The 23664-nt window shown below is 37.8% G+C and overlaps 1 protein-coding gene across 3 annotated transcripts in view; it reads left to right on the top strand.

The window, feature by feature from the left end:
- The window catches only part of PTPRC (protein tyrosine phosphatase receptor type C), a 56797-nt gene that overhangs the window by 27622 nt on the left and 5511 nt on the right, over positions 1-23664 (top strand). The window contains exons 3-24 of one of the 3 annotated variants that reach the window (XM_059854454.1): positions 5646-5675; positions 6114-6254; positions 7041-7139; positions 8489-8521; positions 8758-8985; positions 9523-9660; positions 10488-10631; positions 11264-11398; positions 11935-12093; positions 13102-13298; positions 15044-15104; positions 15766-15874; positions 16704-16735; positions 17880-17995; positions 18527-18617; positions 18714-18790; positions 19019-19055; positions 19467-19564; positions 20434-20559; positions 21987-22144; positions 22505-22640; positions 23190-23339. In XM_059854454.1, coding sequence (XP_059710437.1) covers positions 5646-5675; positions 6114-6254; positions 7041-7139; positions 8489-8521; positions 8758-8985; positions 9523-9660; positions 10488-10631; positions 11264-11398; positions 11935-12093; positions 13102-13298; positions 15044-15104; positions 15766-15874; positions 16704-16735; positions 17880-17995; positions 18527-18617; positions 18714-18790; positions 19019-19055; positions 19467-19564; positions 20434-20559; positions 21987-22144; positions 22505-22640; positions 23190-23339 — 2495 coding nt within the window. The remainder of the gene's footprint in view (positions 1-5645; positions 5676-6113; positions 6255-7040; positions 7140-8488; positions 8522-8757; positions 8986-9522; positions 9661-10487; positions 10632-11263; positions 11399-11934; positions 12094-13101; positions 13299-15043; positions 15105-15765; positions 15875-16703; positions 16736-17879; positions 17996-18526; positions 18618-18713; positions 18791-19018; positions 19056-19466; positions 19565-20433; positions 20560-21986; positions 22145-22504; positions 22641-23189; positions 23340-23664) is intronic. The other 2 variants (XM_059854456.1, XM_059854457.1) reach the window with 2 other exon arrangements.

Raw genomic sequence — 23664 nt, 5'->3', positions numbered from 1 at the left:
TCTCCCTTTCTTCTGGTTGTTCCCCTTGTACTTGATTGCTGGCTAATTTGAATTTTTTGCCTTCTCCATAGCTGTAAATGCTGATTAATGCTCACAGTTGAACTCAGAACTTGAGGAGGATAGGGATAACTCCAGTCTTGGAAGGTGGACAGCAAGAAGAGGGATCTAGAACAGGCATTAATTTCAGAGGTCAATTTTCACTAAAAGCCTAACACCACATCCTATCACTGGCTGTAGTTAGAGCAGCACTCACTCCTGAGCTGGGCTCCACAGGCAGACCACGCCTTCCCCACTGCAAGTCAGCCCTCAGCACTGGCAGGTGCTTGGGAACAAAAAGGCCTTTGACTCTCAGATAATGCTTGAGCCAAAGGTTAAAGGGGCAGGAAAGAGCGCCAGGATCAGGCTCTTGGGCAGTGATGCACTGTGTGAAGGAGTTGCTATGGGAGGCAATTATTAATGGACTTGTACAAAAAGAAATATTTTGAGAAATCAGATGGAAACTATTTTAATTATTATTCTGGAAAGTCAGAATGGACATTAAATCCAGATATCAAAAGCAAAAAAAATGTCATTTCTTAATCAGAATATTTTAGAATTTCTGTTAAATTAAAATTTACAGTTTCAACATTTTATCCCTAATTTCTGGTGAAAATAAATATTGTAAATATTGCCTGTGGAAAAGAACTTTACTCGATTTTCAAAAAGCAGCAGTTTGTCCAGAAACTGGGAATATTATTAGTTTTTTCTTCCCCAGAATTAGAGATAAAGAATAAAGTGTAATTCCGTAGTCTCTGGTTATGAAAGCATTTCAGCGCATGTGATCCCACCTATAAAATTAGAGGGCTCCTCTGTGGTACAGAATTAATCAGATGTTTAAGTGTTTGTTAGTCTATTCTTAGGTCTGCCCAGATTTGTTTATAAAGTAGCAATGGATCCCTTGGTTTTGTGTTTTCAGCAAAAATAACAGTAACATCTCTGGCCCTGATGCTCATTTACTTTAAGGTCTCGTTAGCTGGTTCGGGCAGCACAAGGGAGCTTTAAAGCAGGTGTGAATTACATCCTATCCCACTTGAAGTTGAAAAATAAATCAAAGGGCGGCTGGCAGCATTTTGTAAGGCTCCTTGCCTTACTCACCCTTCACCTCCCACCAGGAACTGTTCCTTTTTTGCAATTTGGTGTTGGCTTGCAGGGGAGCTGCAATGTCTGTGCTGTTTGCTAGGAGACCCCCTCAAAGAGCTTTACTCCATCTGAACAAGTAGACCACATCCTGTTGCTTTCTGTGCAGATGTGAAGAGCCCTGACCCTGCTGAAGCAGTGCCGTTCAGCTGTGAAAAGAGGGAAGGCAGAATCTGGACTTACATTGGTTGCTTGGTGTAAAATGCTTCCTGGTGGGGGTTGCTGGGGTCTGTCCAATATACTAAAGACTGGAGAGATCCTGGGAAAAGGGCAGCAGCTCTGCAGAATCAGTAAGCATTTTTCCTGGCTGCAAAACGTGGCTGCCAACTGTTTTACAGAGACGAGGCTGAGAGGAAGGATTACTTCCTCTGCCCCCTCCCAGCTCTGGCAAAGACACGAGGAGTACAGCTGGATGTGAAGAGCCAGCTGGTATGGCACCACGCTAGATAAAACACCAAATGCACTATTAGCAGAAGAGCATCCTCCTTCCCACATTGCTGTGTGCTGTGTGTGTGGAGGAATGCAGTCCTGCAGCAATCCTGTGCTCAGAGCAGACAGCCTGAGCTGCTGCCATGCAAGTGTAGCCTCCTGGCCAGTCCAGCAGGAAAATCAAATCCAGGTCCTTTTTACTCACGGTGCAAATTAAGCAGCAGAATGGAATTAAAAGACATGTTCCGTGTCATCCGCTAATGGATTTCTACCCCTATAAACATGATAATATTTTTAGGCTCTTAATGCTGATTCAACAGGATCTCCATCTTATCAGCTGGAGTTTGTGTTATTAATAGCACATGCACACAGGAAGTGTGTGCTGGTTCTTCCTGCTGCTCGAGAAGATCACACCCTGGACTTCCTTGAAACACATTTTTATCTTTTAACATATTGTAGGTCCCACTTGTGTTCTGTTGAGTTGCTTGGTCCTGCCAAGGGAAAACATTTTCCTAAGACAGCAAAAGCTGTCTCCTTATACAACTGGACTTCTTATAGAGGTGCAACCAGACCACTTCATTGAGTACAGAGTCAGTACTGCAGAGGCGATGCAGCAGCTCCTGTACCTCCAGATGTGACCCAGAGAGCCTACTGTCCTAGGGGTTTGAGATCTTGGCTTTTTGTTTTGGTGGCCTGGATTCTTTCATGATTTTTCCATTTGCTCTTCTTGTTGAACATCGAAAGTACTTCATAACGCAGTACTCCCATGTTTCACTCACGGGGCTAGTACATCTGTGGGCTTTCAGGAGAAAGTGGTGAACTCATTTGTTTTAGGTGTATTTTGTTCTCATCTCAAACCTTTCTTTGAAGCAGCAGCTGCATTCTGTCCACTGACTAGTAGGAAGGAGAATGAAAGCGATTAGCCAGGCTCCCATCTGCCCGTGGGATGAGCTGCTGGTTGTACCTTTTTCCAGGGCATGTGATAAAGGCCAGATCTGCTCAAACATTACTGATGAATCATTTGAAATCTTTTAGGAATGTCAGCAGGAACCAACTGGTGGCTAAATCAAGAGAAGGGAGAGGGAAGCTTAAAGAACTTACTACAGTTGTAGGAACTTTTTCTATGCTCTAATTCTTCCATATGGGTTATCTGATGTTATCCTTGTTATCCTACACATATCATCTTAAGAATGTCTTATGGTTGGATGCAGTTTAGGCTCTGAGAAAAGTTTTGGGGTAGTTCCCATTTAAACTCAGACCAACTTGCTTAGTTTGGCAATCATCAAGCTTTCTTACTGCACAGCATGTGTTTGTGGGATTGGACATCCTTGTTACATTTTAAAGATATTTGTGGATTTCAGCTTTCAAGTTTCTAGAGTTATGATTTAGAGTATAAACATGAGCAGACAGTTTTGTCTTTGAGGTTAACTTGGTTAGCCTGAGGTTAGCTCAGACATTTGTCAGTGCTGGGGCATTTTTTGGAAAATAATAGTAGCAATATACCTATTAATCTCAGAGTAACAGAGTCCGGAGTGTTAGGATGCTTCTTGATTTTCCTTCATTTTACCCAGGACATGATTTACCCAGGACAAGATTTCATGGGGAAATGCATTTGCTTTTCTTTTTGAGAGGATTTTTTTAGTGTTCTGGTGCCACCTATTGAATTCTTTTCAACTGCATCCTATTCCATTGCTATAATAAAGCATATCAGGGAATAGAATCAGAGGAGAGCAGGAGACCCTTGAAATGCTTAGAAGGGCATAAAACTGCCATGAAGTTCTGTTAAATTGATAGCATTTAGTTATAGGCCGGAAAAAAAGGGCAGTGTCAGACTATTATTTCCCATACTGTTTTAAGACACTGCTCTGAGCAAGGCAGTGGGACCAGGTGATCTCTTGAGGTCTCTTCTAACCTGGATTTCTGTGATTATGTGTAATGTTTAGCTTCTCTCACTGGGAGTGGGCAATAAACCTTTCACTCTACTTAAGCTATTACCATTATTCTGACTTTACAAGGGGGAGGATGGGGAAAATGATTTTCACAGGAAGCTTGAGGAAATGAATGAGGCAGCACAACACTGACAAGCTTATGATCCCCTGATCTTTTATTATCTCACTTTTCTTGGAAGAGGCAATCTTGATGTGTATCATTTCCTCTGTTATGTTTGCATCAGAGATCAGTAAATAGCTTGAAAAGTATTTCTGAATGTTTCACCAATCTGAGCAGAGTTTAATTTAGAATTTTCTGCAACTAATTTTATTGTGTTTCTGGAAAGGTTTCTAAGTGAAAGTTAATCTGTGAGAATGCTCACAGAAAGTTAATATTTGGCTTGAGGTATATTTGATGTGCTAAACCAAAGTAAGATTTGGAAAAGGAGAGGGAATAATTAATTCTTCAGCTAATAAGCCTTTTGAAAAAAGAAAATCACATTATGGAATTTAAAAATTACTAACTGCCAGCTTTCAAACACTGAATTGAAAACCATAAAAAAGCGTTGAAAATATATTGCTTATGGTAAATACGAATGGATATGAAGGGTTCCTTGGCAGTTTAATGCATATAGTTACAGATCATGCAGTTGTTGTAAAGAAATGTTGCAGACAGGAGGTTTCAGGTGCTGAAGATACATTGAAGGTTCAAAAGTTCACCTATATTTTTGTTTCTTTTCTGTAACCTCTCTTAGGTTAGGAAGCTTCACATGCTAAGATTCTGTAGCTTTGGAAAGAATGCAGGGTCTGTGTTTCAATGAAGATATATAGATATAAATGAATTAACATGCTAGACCTGTTAATATAGTGGCTAATACAGTGGCTTCTACACCCGTGTTATTCAATCTGTTTTCAGTCTGCTACATTTTAGAGCTTACATTCTTCCAGTTAAGAGCAATGTTATTTTGACAGTTTCATATGATTTCAGGCAAACCTCATAGACCCATGTCCTCATCTCATGGACCAGATTTTAGGCAACACCCTTCCCCACTTCTGTAAAGAAATAAATGCTGCATTTCTGCTTTTAGCCAAACTTCATTTGACTTCTGTTGATACTTTTTCTGTAAGGTATCAGCCTACTGGCTTTTTTCCAAATTGTCTGTTGTATTAAGTGATCTTGCATAATGTACAGTGCACAACAAATTCAGTTGCTGACTAGAAAAGCATTTGCAAGACTTTAGCTTTTGTGTGTATTCATATTCATGTAATGGCTTAGACACACTTCATGACAGTTCTGAGCACCAAGAAATTCTCACTCCCTGTAGGTGCATTGCCATCACTGGTTGTGTGTTTTTAATGGCTATTGTCAGCCTTCTGAACTGTCCATATGAGGTGGAGAATCCGTGGTGGCCACTGAGCAGCCAACACTGCTGCTGCTTGTCAGTAAGGAGAAAATCTCTGGAGTCCCAGGGTATCTGCTTATGTTGATCTTCTGTGTCAGAGATGAGGGACATGGTTTTGATGCTGACACATGAACAGGATACTGATGTATCCCTCACAAGTATGGCAGTTTCTCACATAAACCTGGCTTTTTGCTTTAAAGGTTGAAGGAGTTTATTTTCAAAAGAGTAAAGATACAGCAGTTGTGAAGTGCCATGTAGTGAAGCTGAAATAACAGGAAAATAATAAACAGGGAAGTTCTATCTGAAAAACACATGCCACAAGAAAGAGATAAATAAACATAATAGGAAAGATCTGGTAGAAAAAGAGCAAAAGAAGAAGGAAGGAAGAGCCAAACAGGTGGCTGGAAGTTTGTTGGATGGGGCCCTGAGCAGCCTGATCTGCTGGGTGGCATCCCAGCCCATGGCAAGGGTGTTTCAACTAGATGATGTTTAAGATTCTCCCTAACCCAGACCATTCTGTGATTCTGTGACTGAATACTTGGTATTTTGGGCCTCTGGTTGTTGCTATATCCACTAAATATAACTTAAGAACGTGTAATTTCCTGGGGAAAGCTTAGCTGATATTTGGGAGGAAGGAATGTGTCTTTATATTTTTGGCAAATTCCTTGAAAGTTTAAGTTACACTTTTTCTCTCTCTTCTCTTTTTCAGGGGAGGAGACAACGACCACACCTGATACTGGTAAGAAACAATTTACATGGCAGAATTGCATAGATTTTTTTTTTTTTCTTGACAATTTCTTCTTTCATTTTCTCACACACAATTACCTCACAGAGTAAGGTAATTCACCCCAAAAAATGAAATATGCTGTCTTAATAGGCAGGAATATCAGACAAGTCTGGTTTTGAGTAATGTATTTAGGTATATTTCAAAACACAGCATTTAGCATGAAAGGCACAGTCCTAACCAAAAATGAATACACTCACTGGTTGTTCATCTGTCACCTCTTGAATCCCCTGCACTTGGAATGTTTGATGTGCCTTTGCTTCGTTAAAAATTCCCAGCGTCTCGGTATGGGAGTGCTGCAGCACTGCACCCTGGTGGTGTGGGCAGCTCTGTCCCTCCTCGGCCGGGCACAGCGGATGGAGCATGACCGACCCTGCTGTACTCTCACCGCAGGTGCCAGCCTCGCACACAGCACGCACTTCTCCCCGCACGCAGAGCCCAGCCCCAGCACGGCCCCGAGCAGCCCGGCACGCAGCAGCGCCTCCGCTGCCCTCACCGCACGCACTCCCTCTGCCTCCGGGGATGCTCCTGCAGGTTTGCTCTCTTCCCTTGGAAGCCACGTGCTGCTCTCAAAACTCTAGGGGAAAACGAAGTCATTCAGGACCAGGGTAGCCTTTTCCAGCTCATTTTCATCAAATGGAAAAGGTGTCTGTGCTTTGGCATGGCGGCAATGCCAGGATAATGTGCGGGATCTGGTATTGGAGGGCTGAGTCTTGCAGCCGCCACAGTAGCATCAAAATACCAGCTGCTGCCAACAAGACTGCCCCCAAAGCAAGAGCAGTAGGAATGAGCCTAAAAGAGAATATAGAGACCAGTCAGTTGTTTATAAACAGGGAGATAAATAATGAAGTATAGTAAAAAATACAGTGAGTGAGCAAGGTACATGACCCAGCAAACGAGCACTACCTAGAGTTGCTGTTTGTGAAACTGCACAAGCACTATTCGTAATTGTGTTTTACTGAAAGAATATAGCAAAATGTTCTAGTTTTTCCCAGTTCACAGATTGTGATACTATTTTTATTTTGACTTAATCTGGAATTATGACTAAGTATTGACCAAAAAAATTGTCATTGTACATAGCAAAATTCGTGTGTAAGTGGTATACTCCTAAAAATTTGCTTTCTATTTAAATACTCTTTTTTAAAATTTAATATATTAACATCACTTTTCCTTCAGTAGTCTTCTCTAAATTACAAAAATCCCCTAAGAAAGAGAACAAAAACAGAGAAGTGCTCTAGTGTAAGACATTTCTGATGGCAAAGCCATATGGAAGAATGAATTTCACTTTTTAATGCTGATATGTTGTTTATTTTCTTACAGATGATTACAATTCAACATCCTTGCACAGCACCACCTCATCAGTCAACACGCCAGCAGGCACTGGGATCAGCCCCACTCCCAGCTCCACTTACACAATAGGTGACAAACTTGCACACAGTTACCACAGTTCTGATACATCAAGCACAGAAAATGGATTTGAATGAGGCAATTCATTTGGAGTGTTTTAAACCTAAGCATGCAAATTAGACATGCAACTGCATTAAACTTAAGGACGTTTTTAGGAACCTTGCTAACTTTTTATGAGTAATATTAAAGATACCACATTTGTTACTTGTCAAGCAAGTGCAAAATAGAAATTATTTCCACATAGTGGCATATAGCAGGAGGGAAATCTGTCAATTATTGTGTCAGTACTTCTCTTGTTATTCACAGGAATTTGCCCAAGCAGCATAAAAGTGTGAATACATCTGAGGTCTGTGTGCCTCTGTGTCTTCCAGTGTCTTCCCTTTGGTTTCACACAGCAGTAATACTTTCTTGGGATCTAGTAGTTCAAGCACTTACAGTGATTTTAGTTGCCATTGGGCTGTAAGGCATTAGGTCAGCAAAATACATGTGTGTGCTTGTGCAAAGTACATCCAGGAGCTGGACACTTTCCATCTTGAACTGTCCTTCGAGTAGCTGTAGGCTGCTGCTGCTCTTTGACAAACTGAACTTAGCTTTTACTGTGGGTGTACTGCCCCTTACAGTCTTGGTCAATCTCCAGTGGTCCCTCTGTTTGCCCTCTCCTTAGGGCCACCATCCCGGTGGTGACTTCCATCCTGGAGGCAGGCAAATCTAGGGCCTACCTTCTATGAAAAAATTAGATATTGGTGTGTTTTAGTGACCCCTTTACCTTGGGATATATTAAGTAACCTTTTTCAGGATGAAGTCCTTTGCTCAAGCTTCTCTACAGAAAATAACAGCAAAAATTTCTTTTGGGTATCCAGGTGTAAAAGTAGTCACTAAACAATCGGTACTGTTGTATAAATCTCTTTCCAAAGGTAAGAGTGGCAGTGCAGAAAGCAGGTAAATTTTATTTCTTTGGTGACATTTTATACAGCTCAGTTACCCATTCCACAGCGTAGATATCCTGGAAAACTGCTGTAGTTTATCATACTGCTATGAGAATGTGTGATTTTGGAATAATCTTGTGTAGTTTTGTACTCAGAAATGTCACTAATAACCAGTTTGATTTCTCGTTCATTGATGTCATTGAAAAACTGTGAAAGACATGATCCCTAAAATAACTAGTTAAAGAATGGGGTTATGAATAGCTGATGGTTTTTTCTTCCCTATTTCAAATGTGAGAGGATGCTAAATACATTTACTTGTATTGCATATATTGAAAAAAGAGTTTGGGGCAGTACTGGTCACCCTTCTCCAATGCTTTGTGGAAAAAATACCCAATCTGCTATGATAGACCTTCATATTGTTTTCTTTTTTTATAGAACCTACCACAGTGATACCCGAAGCAACTTGTGGTAAGGACCATACCCCTTATTCTCCTTCAGTCTTGAAATGTGACCAAATAATAAACTCAAATACAGAAAATTGGTAAAGCTGATAAAGCAGCAAAAAAATAAATCTGATCAATTAGCATATAAAACTGATCAGTTAGTTATTTTATAAAATGTCTTCCAGTTCTGGAAGAAGTAAGATTAAAGTTATTTAACAATTCTGGTCTTTTCACCTCCATTTACAGTAGCTTTTCTTTTAGCTATTATTGAAGACATAAAAGACTCGGAGAACAACTCTAGCCTGGCTGAAGTTTTCCTGAAAATTCACACAAAAGACACAGAATACATTATTCTGGGGGATGACAGAAACAGAACTGTGAGTTCCAGCAACCGTTCCGTAGAGCTTCCGAAATGCCGGAGTTACACTGTCAAAGTTAAAAATGGCAGGTGTACAGATGGTACTTCTTCTTCTTTTCTTGTTCCAAAAGGTAGGTGTACAAGGCTTTTTAGTAGTTTCTTTTCTTCTTTTTTTAAACATTTATTTTTACATGCAGTAATTCAGCTTCCCCAGGTTTCTTTGTCTATTCTTGTTGCTTTTCAGTTTTCGTATTTTGTCCATGGTTTGCAAGCTATTCTGAAGTTGTACATTAAAACTTCTCAGTATTTTCTTAAAGAACAGTGAAAACAAACCGTAGTTTTTTTATTCTAAAGAAAAAAGGGAACTTAAATGCATTGAGCATATGCATTGTGGTAAACAATAGCAAGGCCAGCCACCACTTCAAAGCTGGTGTTTATGCTGAATGTCTGCACTAAAATATTAATTTATTATTTGAATACCTGTGCGTCTTTATCTCATGAAGGCTTTTTCAATTTTTGCTTTCCATTTCTTATTAAATTCTTTGTATATTATTCTATGCTGATTGTATCTTCATATTGCAGAACAAGTCAAAAAACATTAATGAACTGTTATTTGAAGACTCAATATAGCCAATGTCACGATGATGTATAATATTCTTCCATTCCAGTCACCAGGGAATCTCTTAAAGTCCAGAACATAACCAACACATCTGCCTCGATACATCGGAGTAGCTCACTTGCCTGTGCTACGGTGACTGTTACCTGCCCTGAGACATTACTTTTGATTCCTCCAATGCATTCTGAAAGTGGGTTACTTATTTATTTCTCTTTAAAAGCATTCTTGATGTTGTCTTTTGGTGAAAGACTGGCAGATTTAAATGGATTGATTGTGCCAGTTTGAGGAAAGGGTAGCTCAGAATTCCTGGGATTGCCAGTTGGAGGACTATCATCCCCACAAGTGCAGATCTGGGAAGTTCAAACCCAGAGACCTCTTTTACTGAGTTTACCAGTTTCAAAAGTTGCACAAATATTGGAGATTTTGAGGTCCTGTTTGATTTTCTGAAAGGGTGCTGAGCAGTTTGGAAATGCTCAGTCTGTGCTCGTGCTGTGAGCTGACCCCTTGCAGGGTGCCTTGGCCACTGGCTGTGCAGGCTCCTGGATGTGAGGTCAGGCTCTCTGCTCTTCGAGTCAGCCAGTTTGAGGACATGCTGGCTCAGAGGCACCTAGTGTGATAGGATAGATATGGCTGCTGAATGGCCTCCTTTTTCTGACCCCAGAAAAATGGGTGATGAATGTCTGGGGCTGGAGATTTCCTGCTTCAGGGAGCTGAAGAGCTAGGAAGCCATTCCAGTGTTCTGCCAGACTCCCCATGACATGTTCTGATTTCTGTAGGAAAGTTGTTTCCTTAGAAAGTCGAATTTTACTGATGAAAAGTAAAGGTCTAGGCAAAATAAGTTAGTATGTAAGAACCTCAAAGTTAGTTATTGGATCGGGTTGTAATTTTTCTGTTTGGAATATCGTGATAGTTTATTACAAATTATATTAAATAAATACAGTAGAGAAAATCTCAGAATGGTGCCACATACTTTAGAAGCTGTGAAAAATATTGATAAAGGTCTTCTTGTGTCTACAGATTCAAACTTTACTGGTAAAAATCAAACTTGTGAAGAGCTGAAAAATTTATTACCAAACCATCTGTATAACTGCATTGGATCCATAGATTTTTATGGAAACAATGTTGCCAACCTAAACTTCACCATACATACAGACTATGGTGGTAAGTGTAATGCTTACTTTTGGTTTACATTCCACATATTTCTGGGAACTCCTACTATGAAACCTATTATCTGGGTTTCCTGGGGTTCAAGATAAGCTTTGAGCAGCATTCTCTGCCACACTCAGCTTCTCCTTCAGCTCCTCCTTTCTGGTCTCTTGCCCTAGTGGTTGTTCTTTCATTGCAGTCACTCTCTCAGTCTTCCAGTCTGAGTCTTTCTTTCCTTCCATCAGAGAATGTGATTGTTTTTTGTTGTTGTTTTGGAGACCGGGAAAATGGTCAACTATATGGAATTTTGAATGAGGATGCACATACAAAAATGCATCCTCATTAGGGCAGACCTAGTCTGAGACAAGTCTTAAATTCTTGATTTGAAGACATTGGACAATTTTAGTAAAATGTGATGTTGCTGTATTCACCTTGTCCTGAATTAATTAAATTTATGAAATTACTGTAATATGATGCTTTTACATATACTCAGTTTATACTTATGTATACCTTCTTGAAATAGCGTACAAAAAATTACATGTTTTTAGTGTCAGATGAAATTTAATCTAATTAATCAAAATAGGTCAAAAGAGGAATACTTTTATTTTCATTTATTGCAAATTATTGTAATTTTTCTTTTACAACAGCTCCAAAAGCACCACAAAACCTTCACATGGTACATAAAAATACCACAGGTGTAGCAGTTAGTTGGACAGCACCTGGGGACACTTCCAACGGTCCCATAGATGGCTACAAAGTGGAATTCTTCGAGGAAGGCATACGTAAGTAATTAAATAATTCATTGCATGTACATAATTACAGAACACTAGGCATAATGCACTGTCGAGTCCTATTGGACTCTCTTTACACTGCAGTTTATTTTAGACAAATGTTAAAATTTCCTTCCTTTAAGGTTGTTCCAGTCGAATTTTCAGTTGAGATTATTCTGTTTACCATGTCAGGACATGACCCTGTCACCCTTCAGTTGGCACAAATGCTTGGCAGTTAGGCATAAACATGTTTAGATGGTTATAGCCAGGGGATTGTCTTCTGCTAAATGGCCACTGCTTCTAGATATGCTGGTCTAGGCCATCTTACATTTCAATGAATCTTTATATGTAAATACTCTCTATGTGTTTATGTATTTCCTCTTCTTCCTGAGCCTACACTTTGCATTAGTAAGTGAAGCAAAGCAACCAGATTAAGGTAATTAAAATAGAAGTACACATGACAGTGGTTTCAGGTAGCTCTGATAAAGTGTAAGAGTTCCTATGCTCCTAACATAGATTTAATTAATTTCATTAATTTCATTTTTCAGCTCGTCATGTTGATCGAGTCAACACAACTCACTATGCTTGGTATGACTTTCGTCCTTATACCAGAGTTTCTGTGTCTGTGACTCCATTTACAATCAACAAACGCAATGACAGCGTGGATGGTAGCAGTGAGAGCCGTGAATTTACAACAGATGCAGCAGGTAAATCTGCTTGCTAACTGTTATGACCTAGGCTGATACAAACACAAAGAATTTGTACGTTCCTAGTGTAGTTCATTGTATTTTATACACAGTATTACTATTAGCCAAGAAACTGATTAAAATTAAAATAATTATACTGACATTCATATAATTAGTGTCCCTTTTAAAATTACTTAATGTTGATCTATTTTTTAATTATGCACTTCATATTGTTATTTTTCTTATATATATAATTTTAAAAAGATTTCATTAATTTGAAATTCTTGTGAAGTCTTTAGGAAGCATTATATCCCAATATAAAGAAAAAAAATGAATTAAACAAAAAGATAATTTAATATTTAATATTTAATATTTTCTTTGTGGCATGAAAGCTACAAAAATGTGCAGCCTGTACCTTCTGTTGTGTAGTTACCTGTTTGCTTGAAGTAGACCCAGGCTACCCCAACACTGTCCATCAGTAATGGATGTCAGTCAGTTTGGATGTACCTGTACACAGCTTCCAACATTAGGTTAAAGATGACAAAATGTGTGCCAACCCTTCTGTTGACAGAAAGGTCTGTGCACCTTTTTGGGGCTATCCTTTCTAATGTATAGTTTGAAGTATACAGGGATTAGAATTGTCACCTGAAGCCCCACCAAAAAAAAAAAAAAAAAGCTGATAAATTAATTTACTGATAAATAAAAACAGGTTGATCTGAGAATGTGATGTCAAATGAGAAAGTGATGTCAGATGTAAGAGAGATTTGCCATCATACTATTTTTGCAGTCTGTTAGTAGAGCATTTCAGTTCCACTTCACATATTTTTCAGCTTAGATAAGCTCATGATTAAGTTAAAATTGATTATTTATCTTGTTACTTATCTTATTAAATTGGGACTGAAATTTTTAAGGAAGAAAATACATGAAGGTTTTGAGAGAAGACAGGAAACAGACATGAGCACATACAGCTTGAAATGTTGAGTTTGAAATAATGAGAATAGAGCAAGTAACCCTGTTTTTTGTCTACAGTACCAGAAGAAGTGAGTCACATTAAAACAATATTGACAGCTGATAATGCTGTCCAGATTACATGCAGAAAACAAAACGAATTTGGACCATATGCACAATTTATATTGGTTTGGGAGAATGATAGAAAAACTGAAAACAAAAGCAAATGTGAATTTAAAAGAGAAAATCTCTTTTATCTGACAAACTATACGTTTAAGGTAAGTTAGTTTATTGTATTAAAATATATAAAATATTGCTGCATTTTCACTGTTTAAGTATATTATGCTTGATTTTAGGGGAAAAAGGCAAATATGGTGGCAGAGAAGTCAATTTATAATCTATAGGCCTCAGGTATAAAAAAGTAATTATTATTTTGGAACTAAAATGCATATGTGCCTAACCTATCAAGCAATCCCTGGTGTGCTATTCCACACAGGTTCTAACAGCAAGAAAAATGCAAGCAGAATAGACTGTTTGTACTTGGCTCAGGAGAAGTTTGGGGTTTCCACAAGATTAAAACAGTTTCTTGAGTATGACTGGTATTTTAGTTTTTAAAACATATTCCATTTGATGGATGAAGATTTTTGGTTCTTCAGGGCCTAATGAGTGTAAAGCAGTTCAGATCCTTTTGCATGCCATTACATCAGCCTCTTACAAGCCAGTCCTTGTGTCCATGCAAAATATAGCATCCTCTGTTTACATGCTTCACTTTCCTGAAGGCTTCCTGCCATTTTCTCTTCTGTCAGGCATTTCACCCTTTTGGGGTTGCAGGCAAAACCAATGGTCTTGTGTGATTCCCTTAATATGGCCAGTAGGAATATTTCTTATATCCTGATAGCTCCTCTCAGTAAAGTTTAGGCAAGGAAGTAACCAGTAAGAGTGATGGAGTTTTATTACTTTTAGAAAGTAGTTTCGCTTATTCCCCACAGTCTTTTCCTCCTTCTCTGATTTTACCTGCAGAAATGCAGGTAAATCAGGGAACTTGAGTAATCTCAGTTTCATGTCAATATTTTGTCAGGATTTTCCCAACAGATGCTGCTCAGAGAGCTTCATATTCGAAAAATAAAGATGAGGTCCTGTAGGAGCAAAAGATTCTTGCATTGTCCTAGTAGCACAGGACCTCTGTGCCATTTAAGGGTTTTTGTTCACCACTTTCAGTGAGCAGTTTTCCTTACAGAAGGAATTTGCTTCTGCACCTCTAAATCCTGGCTTCTGCTTTGCAGATATTTTGCTTAATTCTTTCCCAAAAACTGGAAAAGCCTTATGGGCTTAGCTGGTAATGAAAGGACTCTGGTCAAGTTATAGAAAACTCACAAGGAAAAAAAAAACCCTGTGTGAAATATTTGACTGCAAGCTGTCTTTTAGATCTGACAGGAATTTCTATTAAGGAAAAAGAAAAGATCAAATAAATATTAAATATATGACAAAACAAACACAGTTGAACAAAGTAAGTGTTTTAACACCATTTAAATTACCCAAAAGTTAATGATGCAAGAAAACACCCTATTTAATTAAACTTCTATGAATTACCTACCCATACATAAATGTGTACTAAAACCATCAAATTCAGTGGACTATTTGTGTATTTACTGTTGCAGCAAATGATGTTTTTATATATTGCACAGTTATTTTTCAGATTTGAGAGGCTTAATAAAAGTTAAAATTGATTTTACTTTGAGATGCATCTGATTTTTATTTTTTAAAGTGTTTCCTAGTTTTCTAAATTCTCTTTTCCTATCATCTCCATATTTCTGAATCCAGATCTTACTGTAACTTGGCTAGAAACCTGAGCTGCACCATAAATGTCAATACAGAAACCGACAGCAGACACTGCTGTCAATGATGTTGTCAGTAGATGGATGAATTTGAAAAATCCATTGTAATTTGTTTTTTAAGAACTGTATGCAGAAATTTTTACTTGTCATATCTGAACATCTCTATTACTGTCACCCACTGCCTGCAGATCTTTGTCTTTAATGGAATACACAATGGGAAAGAAGTAGTGGGGAGTATAAAAACCAGATGTAAGTAAATATGTACAGCATTTTTCCCTTTTGATTTTAGCATAATATAATTAATGTAAATTGTCAATTCAGTTAAATTGCTCCTAATTAAAAATCCAAACTTCCTGTTTTATAGTTAATATTTGATCTGCCTTTAAAAAAATCCCCATTCAGTATTAATGTAGCAGTTCATGTTGACAAGTCATTAATCATAACTCAGAATTATTACACAGCTGTGGTTTCTTCAGGAAACATTCAAATGCAAGTAGAAGTTAATTTCTCTGACTGACATGATTCACTTTTGGATTATTTTCCTGTGTTCGGATCCTGCATTTCAGGAGCTGAACATCTGTGACTTGGCAGAGATTCCCAATTCCCAGATCAGGAACAGCTGAGAGCTGCACTGTACAGGTCACACAGAGCAGGAGACAAACACAGTAATGCTGAACCAGTGAGTTGTAGCATTTTGACAGGTGGACATGGAGAATTTAAGGAAAAGTTTTCTTAATGAAAACATAAAGTTCCCTCCTCTACTTTGGCATAGCAAACTCAAACCTGTTTAGTTTTTTTCTCAAAAAGGACCCCAAACCAAAAATTGATGAGCACTGATTCTAGGGAGTATACAGGTTTAATTTTTTAAAATAATTTTAAAATAATAAATGTATTCTTTTTCTGTTGGTAGATAATTCTAGAGCCTTGATTATATTTTTGGCATTCTTGATCATTGTGACTGTAATTGCTTTACTGCTGGTTCTGTACAAAATCTATGATCTTCACAAAAAAAAGCTTAGGTAAGCTTCATGTTTGTCTCCCTCTCTTACATAAATGGAAGGGGCATGGGTGTGGCTTTTGGTTTTTCCACAAGATTTCACAGTGGGTAGTGACAAAATATTACAAATTTGATGTTTCATTAATCCTGGGAAAAGATATCCTTTTACCTTTAAATCGTTTTAAAATAAACTAATTTTTTGGTGTTTGTCAAACAAAACAAATATAATGACATGGATTTAAAATCTCGCTGCTCTACCCTTGTTTGAGGCACAGAACAAAATGACTTGTCCTTAGTTTTGTGAAAAAAGAATCAGAAATATCTGGAAAACATTTCCTTCATGATTTAAATCAAAAGTAATGAAAATACTCCACATTTTCTTGGAACTCTTTAAAATGCCTGTTCACCCTAAACAATAGCTCAGGGAGGTGTTGCTTATTACAGTGCCCTCTCGATGGCTCAGCAGTTCTGTAGCACAGAGGATGGCAATGGAAGGATGGCCACTGCATTCCCTGATGCCTGTGGCTACTTAGCATTTGATGTATGTGTTAGTTTTCTCTCACTAGCAAGAGAAGAGAAGATGGTTTGAGCAGTCACTTCAGTGAAGAAATTAAGCACACATATGTTGTAGGTGAGATAGGTAAAATCATGCAGGCACTACAGGTTTTTGATGTGGCCACCTTGTTTCTCTGCCTTGGGGCAGGAGGGCAAGGATCCCAACCACCTCTGCATAATCCCAAGTGTAGCACTCTTGTTTCACAGACAGCACTCTTGTTTCACTGATTTTATTCACTTATTAGTATATATATCTTACTGGTCAAAGCATTTACAGGTGCTTTTGCTTCTTACAGCAATTCTTCTGAAGGTGTGAACCTTGTTGCAGGTGAGCATCATTATATATTTAGCAATTCATATTTATTTCTATTTAGCAAATGGAAATTAGTCTCAGGTCTTGCTACCGACTTTGAGTTATTTGCATTCTAGGTTGCATACACAGATTACAGATATCAACATCATTAACACCTTAAATGGAGGACAAAAAGACTTCAGTAAATACATAGAAGAAGTATTTATACTTCAGTGAACTGAACGTTCATCAGTGTTTGAAAAATTCTTATTTATTAGTCAATTAAAAACCCACTTATAGTTATCCCAGACAATGTTTGTGATATGTTTAACAGTGAGAATAAGTCCAGAAAAATGCAGTTTAAAACGTAATTTCCCTTTTCTGTGCATCTTTTTCCAAAACAAGAGACTGAACATTAGCCAGTTAATTTTACTGAAAAATTTTGAAGACTTCCAAATCCCAAAGACTGAAAATTTTGTGCACCTTATTGCACAAAATTTCAAAGCCTGGGAAGAAAGACAAGATCAGTCAATACCAGAAAGCTTCAAGAAAAAAATAATTTAGAACACTAAAATTCACAGAAACTAACTACATTAAATGGGAAGTAGGACTTTGTTGAAATTCAAACCCATTTGCTTAGATACAACTTTTCAATGTAAATGAAAAATTAATATATGTCTAGTAAGAGGTGTTAAAACTTGTTCAGTTGTTATTTTTTCATTCAAGATGATATTGCAGATTATGGCAACTCAGAACACAAACTGGAGAAAATGTGGAAAGTCATGTGATACATGTTCTATTTTAATCACTGACACTGGCTGACCAGAACAGAGGCAGGAGGCAAGGCTGTGTAACTGTCGTGGCTGTTGAGGCAGTTGCTGTGCCCTGAATATGGCAGTCACCACTTGGTGCAGAAGTATTGATGTGCTGTCCCTGCACGTGGCCTCCTCCAGAGGTGTCTCCAGTCAGGCAGCAGAGCTGGAAAAGTTCTCTTATTCCCACAGCCTGTTTGCTCACAGCTGGCTCAGACAACACCAGTTTTATAAAAATAAATGCACCAAGTTAAAAGAAAGAGTTTAGTTCTATTGTTAATTTTTCTGGCAGTTTTAGAATCACGTTTACTGAGTGTGATGTAAGTTTTCAACATCAGTAACAATAAACATTTGACTTATTTGCACAGTTAAAGATGATGATAAGCAACTCCTCAACATAGAGCCAATACCCTCAGAGCTACTGCTGGACACATACAAGAGGAAGATTGCAGATGAAGGAAGGCTCTTCTTGGAGGAATTTCAGGTTTGTCCTTCCCTCAAAGTATACCACAGGTTTTTATCCAGGTGGTTGGAAGAATTCCATCCAGGAGCATGTTTGAAGTACATGTACTAGTTAGAAAGAAAGAAAGAAAGAAAGAATCTAGAAAGGTCAGATAGTCTAAGTTAAGGTCAAATAGTCCTTAGTTAATTTTGCTACCAATCTCTCCCCATTGTAAGATGAAAATACTCTTTTTCCTGAAGGTGTTCTTCAGCAAAAGTATAAAGTATGCAGTCTAAGTACCTCTCATCCTAAAGTGCCTTTTAAGACATATTTTTAAACATTGTCTTACTGTGTAGCCATGGGGATATAAATAATATTTAATTGTGGTGGTATATACCAACTATATTAATGAGAAGAATTTTTTTTAAAACTTTAGATGCAAGAAATATGTGAAGTAATATCTTATGAAGTATAATGTTACCTTCCAGATTCAGTAATTCCAAACTATTTCCATATTCATTTGACTATTTTAAATCTAGGCTTAACTAATAAAATAAATTTTGTATTTTACAGAGTATTCCTAGAGTCTTCAGTAAATTTTCTATAAAGGAGGCCAAAAAGAGCCATAATCAGAACAAAAACCGTTACATTGATATTCTTCCATGTGAGTATTTGTAATGATGTTGAAATCTTTTAGATATGTTTGATTTGTCACTGCCTTGAGATAATATAATTATTTTGGTTTAAATGATTTCAACAGATGACCATAACCGTGTTGAGCTCTCAGAGATGCCAGGAGATCCAGGATCAGACTATATCAATGCAAGTTATATTGATGTGAGTGACTTTTACTTTAAAAAAGTCTTAGACACAATGGAAGAAATCCTGTAGTCTGTGCAGTTGAAGCATCAGTACCTTGGAAGATTTCCATTGGGGTTGCTTTCAGATTTGTATTGTATTTGATATTATTGAATTTTTGCATATTGAATTTATTTTTAAAGTTGCATATCATTTAGATTGTTCATGCTTTCTTTCTAAAAGTTAATAACAATGTACTTTTCACAGGGCTTCAAAGAACCAAGAAAATATATTGCTGCACAAGGTAATTTATAATCTTAAAAGAATATGCTTGCTTTATTCACCCTTTTTTTTGAGTAGTAAAATCCTATTAGTAATCTTAAAGGAAAAATGAAAATCAGACATTTTTAAATTTAATATGACAAAGTTTTCAATGAATTTTTGCTTAGGGAATTTTGTGGTAATTACTTCAAAGTCAGATTTCTCATGCTGTATAATTTTACACCAAAAGTTTTCAGATTTCTTAGCTATGCACTAAAGACACAGATGAGAGTTTTTAAATGCTGAAGCAATGGCAGCACCCATAATGAAACCAAGTGTGTGGCTGTTTACTTGCATGATCTCTGGTTAGCTCTTCAGCTTGCCTGGCTAAGCTTGCAGGTGTTTTTCCATGTGGCTGCACTCTGAAGAAGTCCCTTAAATTATCTCCTCCTAGGCCCCAAGGATGAAACCACAGATGATTTCTGGAGAATGATCTGGGAACAGAAGGCAACCATTATTGTCATGGTGACTCGCTGTGAGGAAGGAAAGAGGGTGAGAAATACACATCCTTCCCTCCTTCTATCTTTCCCTCCTTTTTCCTGAAAACAGAGCTTATTGCTGTGCTGTGCTGAATTACATATTCTTCTTCAGTACTTGTTTTTTTCATTCTTTGCTGTTCTCTCATTGTGGCAGAACCTGTGTTGGAAAGCATGCCAAAATAATGTTGCCTTATGAATTACCAGTCTCACCAGAAAATATCACTTTAGTCACAGCAGTATGTAGCAGAGGGTGAGCTTCCAAATTAAAGCTAATTAATCCAGAAAAGGGCTCAAGGTAGAACTGTAGCTCCTCATAGATCTGTCAGAAAAGGTATGGTTTCTGTTTTTCTCCTGTCTATTCTGATAACCTGGCTGTGCCCTCAGTAGATCCTAGAAAGAATATTTTATCTCTGTTGCCTTTTTTTTAAGTAGAAGGCTTGGTGCTTCTGGCCTGCTTTTGTTCCTTATTCCAGGTACAGCAGGAAGAGGGGGAAATGCTGTTTTAGCTGCAGTTAAAGAGTTGACAGCCTGCAGATCTACAGCACACCCAAGCTGATGTTATAGGCAGGCAGGAGCAGCAGCCCTCATTGAAGACTGAAAAGCAAGGCATGGAAGTTGCTGAAAACATTTCTCCAGCCATCAGGCAACAGTGGCAGTCACTCTTCATTGTTTCAACTAGTGCACAGGATTTTTTTCCCCCACTATACATCTGAAATTAAATTTTATGGCCATAAATTTCACGTCAGAGACCTGAGTTGTTGGATATTTGGAATTGAAAAGTTGGAAAACCTATACTGAGTTGCCATCTATTTTAAATTAGGCCTTTTTCTAGCTCTCAGTTCTCTGCCACATCACCACATCACTTCCTTCATCTCTTCACAGAACAAATGTGCCCAGTACTGGCCATCAATGGAGAATGGGACTGCAACATATGGGGACATCATTGTGAAGATCTATGAAAGTAAAACATGTCCAGACTATGTCATTCAGAAGCTGCACATCACAAATGTAAGTTGATTCAAAAGTGTGAGACTGACTGGAACTGGAGTGTTGATTTGGAGTCTGTGTTTTGAGAGACAAGAGTCATCTCTCAATGGAAGATGCTTTGCTGTCTTTCCTAAACATCATATAGCTTAAGGGAAAACTTAGATGTAGGGGCAATTTTTTGCAAGAAATATGAGTTAGATATATATTTCCCAACTTCAAAAGGTATTTTTCCTTAATCTTCTGGAATCTACATTTAGGATTATACGATTAATATGCTGCTAAGTGGAAAAAAATGAATATATACACTGCAGTGTCTTTATATATTTAGTTTGTTCTCTAACACAAAAAATTTGCTGCTTTGTGTATATGTCAGCATAACCCTCTGCAACTAAAATCAGTGCAACTCATTTGTAACCATTATTTACCCTTCTGATAATTGTACAGTGGGACAATCACAAATTCTGGTAATCTTGAGTGTGTTTATAAATATAAGTGTTTTAAAATCACCATTTAGAAATGTGTAAAGTCATTAAGGCTGGTTAATTGCTCTCTTTCACACATCTGAAGTCACATTAGTTGCCCTATGTGTAATTGAGAACAAAATTTGCATCAAAGGCTAAATGCTCAGCTCAGGCCCTTTGCAAAAATATTTCAATGATAATAAATGGAGCCTAAGTCATAGCTAAAAGCATTCAGACTCAAATAGTAAATCTGCTGGCAGATCTTCAGCAAAGCAACAAAATCTGCCCATCTTGATTCATGATTACAGCTGGAAATTCCTATTCTGTTGTCTCATTTTGCATTGGAATTTATTCAGGAAGTGGTCTGATTAAAAGAAAGCTGTAACTCTGTGTTGTCAGTGAGCAGATCAGGATGTTAAAAATTACCTATTTACAAAGACACTGCTGTGCTCTTTAAGGAATGTGACTTTAGAAATGAGTGCAGCAGGTTGAGGGCTGATATTTTTAGGACTGTCTGCTCTTTGTTCAGCTGACATCATATCAATAAAGATAAAATGGATATTGGTTGGGGAATTAAAGACTCGATCATGGCAAGAAAGTGAAGACTTCTGCAGTTCTGGTAGAAGAGTGGTGTATAATTACTGAAACAATGGCAAACAACTGTATGAATAGCTCAGCCACAACTGGATAGCTCAAATACGAGTAAGAATTTTGAGGTTAATTAGTGGAAAAATGCCTGTACAGGCATATAAAATCTTGGCCAGCAAAGGAATGTCATTAAAGGGTTTTTCTAATTTATTTTTATAATCATGGTTATGGAAATTTATGTCCTGTCTTTTAGTCTAGCAGAAGCATACCAAAGTCCACTCAAGACTCATGTGCTTTGGGCTTTAATGTAGTCACTTAGATTTATGTATACATCTGTATACACATACTAATGTATATATAGATTGATATATATTAAAAAGCACACTTCACTTTTTCTAGGGAAGAGAAAGGACAGCTGGAAGAGATGTCACTCATATCCAATTCACAAGCTGGCCAGACCATGGAGTCCCTGAGGATCCACATCTCCTTCTCAAACTCCGACGCAGGGTTAATGCCCTCAGCAACTTTTTTAGTGGTCCAATCGTGGTTCATTGCAGGTAAATATATATTATTCTTTAAAGAGGTTGGTAATGTCAAATGACTGAAATGAAGCTATTCAGAACAGGGATCTGGCAAAAGTCTTTGTCTGGTCCCAGATTTTGTGACTTAAACACTTGAAAATGAGGCAGCAAAAGATACATTACAGCCTGTTTCTGAAGGATATGTAAGAAATTCAGGTTGATAAAACCTGGGGATACACAGACATGTGAAAAACAGCCAAATCAATGTTGGGCTGCTCTGACTATAAGCACCATATTTGCTTTCACTAAAATAAACTAAGAATGCAAACTCATCATTGTTGGTGTTGCCAATTAATGCCATTGCTGTGGGTAACCAAGTCCCTCTGTGCACGGCAGTGCCGGCGTTGGGCGCACGGGGACCTACATCGGGATCGATGCCATGCTGGAGGGGCTGGACGCAGAAGGCAGAGTGGATGTTTATGGATACATCGTGAAACTGCGGCGGCAGCGATGCCTCATGGTCCAAGTAGAGGTATCTCCCTGAAACTCCTGGCACCACTCTCCTGTTCTAGGGCTTCAGCAGTATTTCTCACAAGTGCACTGCTCAGTTTAATTGTAGCTGCTCAAAGAAAATATAGCTCTGAAAAGTATTAAAAGGGAAAAAACTTCCAACATAGTTTTTCGATTTTAGGAACTTCAACTTTTTAAGTTGAGACTTTAGAAGAGGAAGCCAAGGAGAACAGCTTTTTGGCATACAATTCATAAATGCAAAACTGAGCTTACAGAGTCAAACTGGATTAAAAAAATTCTAAAGTACATCTGCCCCAGTGCAATTTTCATAAGAGTTGAGTACAACAAAAGTTATGGACTGATGCATTGCATGTTTTAACTTATTTCAGCATTTAAAGTTTTAACACTTGAATTTGGTATCTGTTTAATGTTAATGCTTAATATTAATAATACTTATTATGTTATCACAGGAGCAATAGCTTTTAATAATGATTTTAAAAAGTTATGAGATTTTTTTTTTTTTTACTCTTTAATAACATCATATGTAAACTCTTCAAATGGGAAACACCAGTCACAGTACATCCTTATTCATCAAGCTCTGGTGGAATACAATCAGTATGGAGAAACTGAGATCAGTCTCTCAGAACTGCATTCCTCCCTTAATGATCTGAAAAGAAAAGACCACCCCAGTGAGCCTTCTCTGCTGGAGGCAGAGTTCAAGGTAAATAAGCTTTGCATTGCAGTTGCCCTTCCTTCCCACTTAAAAATTGCCTTGCACAATAGTCATGAGCTAGAGAGATACCACAGGTAATGGATCATTTAGGTGTTATGTTATTTCTCTGGCACAGAAAGTTTCTTTACCTTCATGAAGAAAAGCTGTATGCTGATGAAGTTTTATTTCTGCTTTGGTGTTAATATTTTTAAATGGATGGAGCTCACAGAATGATTATGTGTGTCTGTGTTCATGATTTCCTGTGCCACTGTACATGGTGTAGCAGGCATTTTTAAATGGTAGTTCAGATGGTACCAAAGTTTAAAGAACTAAA

Source organism: Haemorhous mexicanus, chromosome 9 (assembly GCF_027477595.1).
Source record: "Haemorhous mexicanus isolate bHaeMex1 chromosome 9, bHaeMex1.pri, whole genome shotgun sequence".
NCBI classification, from domain to species: Eukaryota; Metazoa; Chordata; class Aves; order Passeriformes; family Fringillidae; genus Haemorhous; species Haemorhous mexicanus.
Note: the sequence above shows the minus strand (reverse complement) of the source record. Positions and strands in the feature narration are given on the sequence as shown.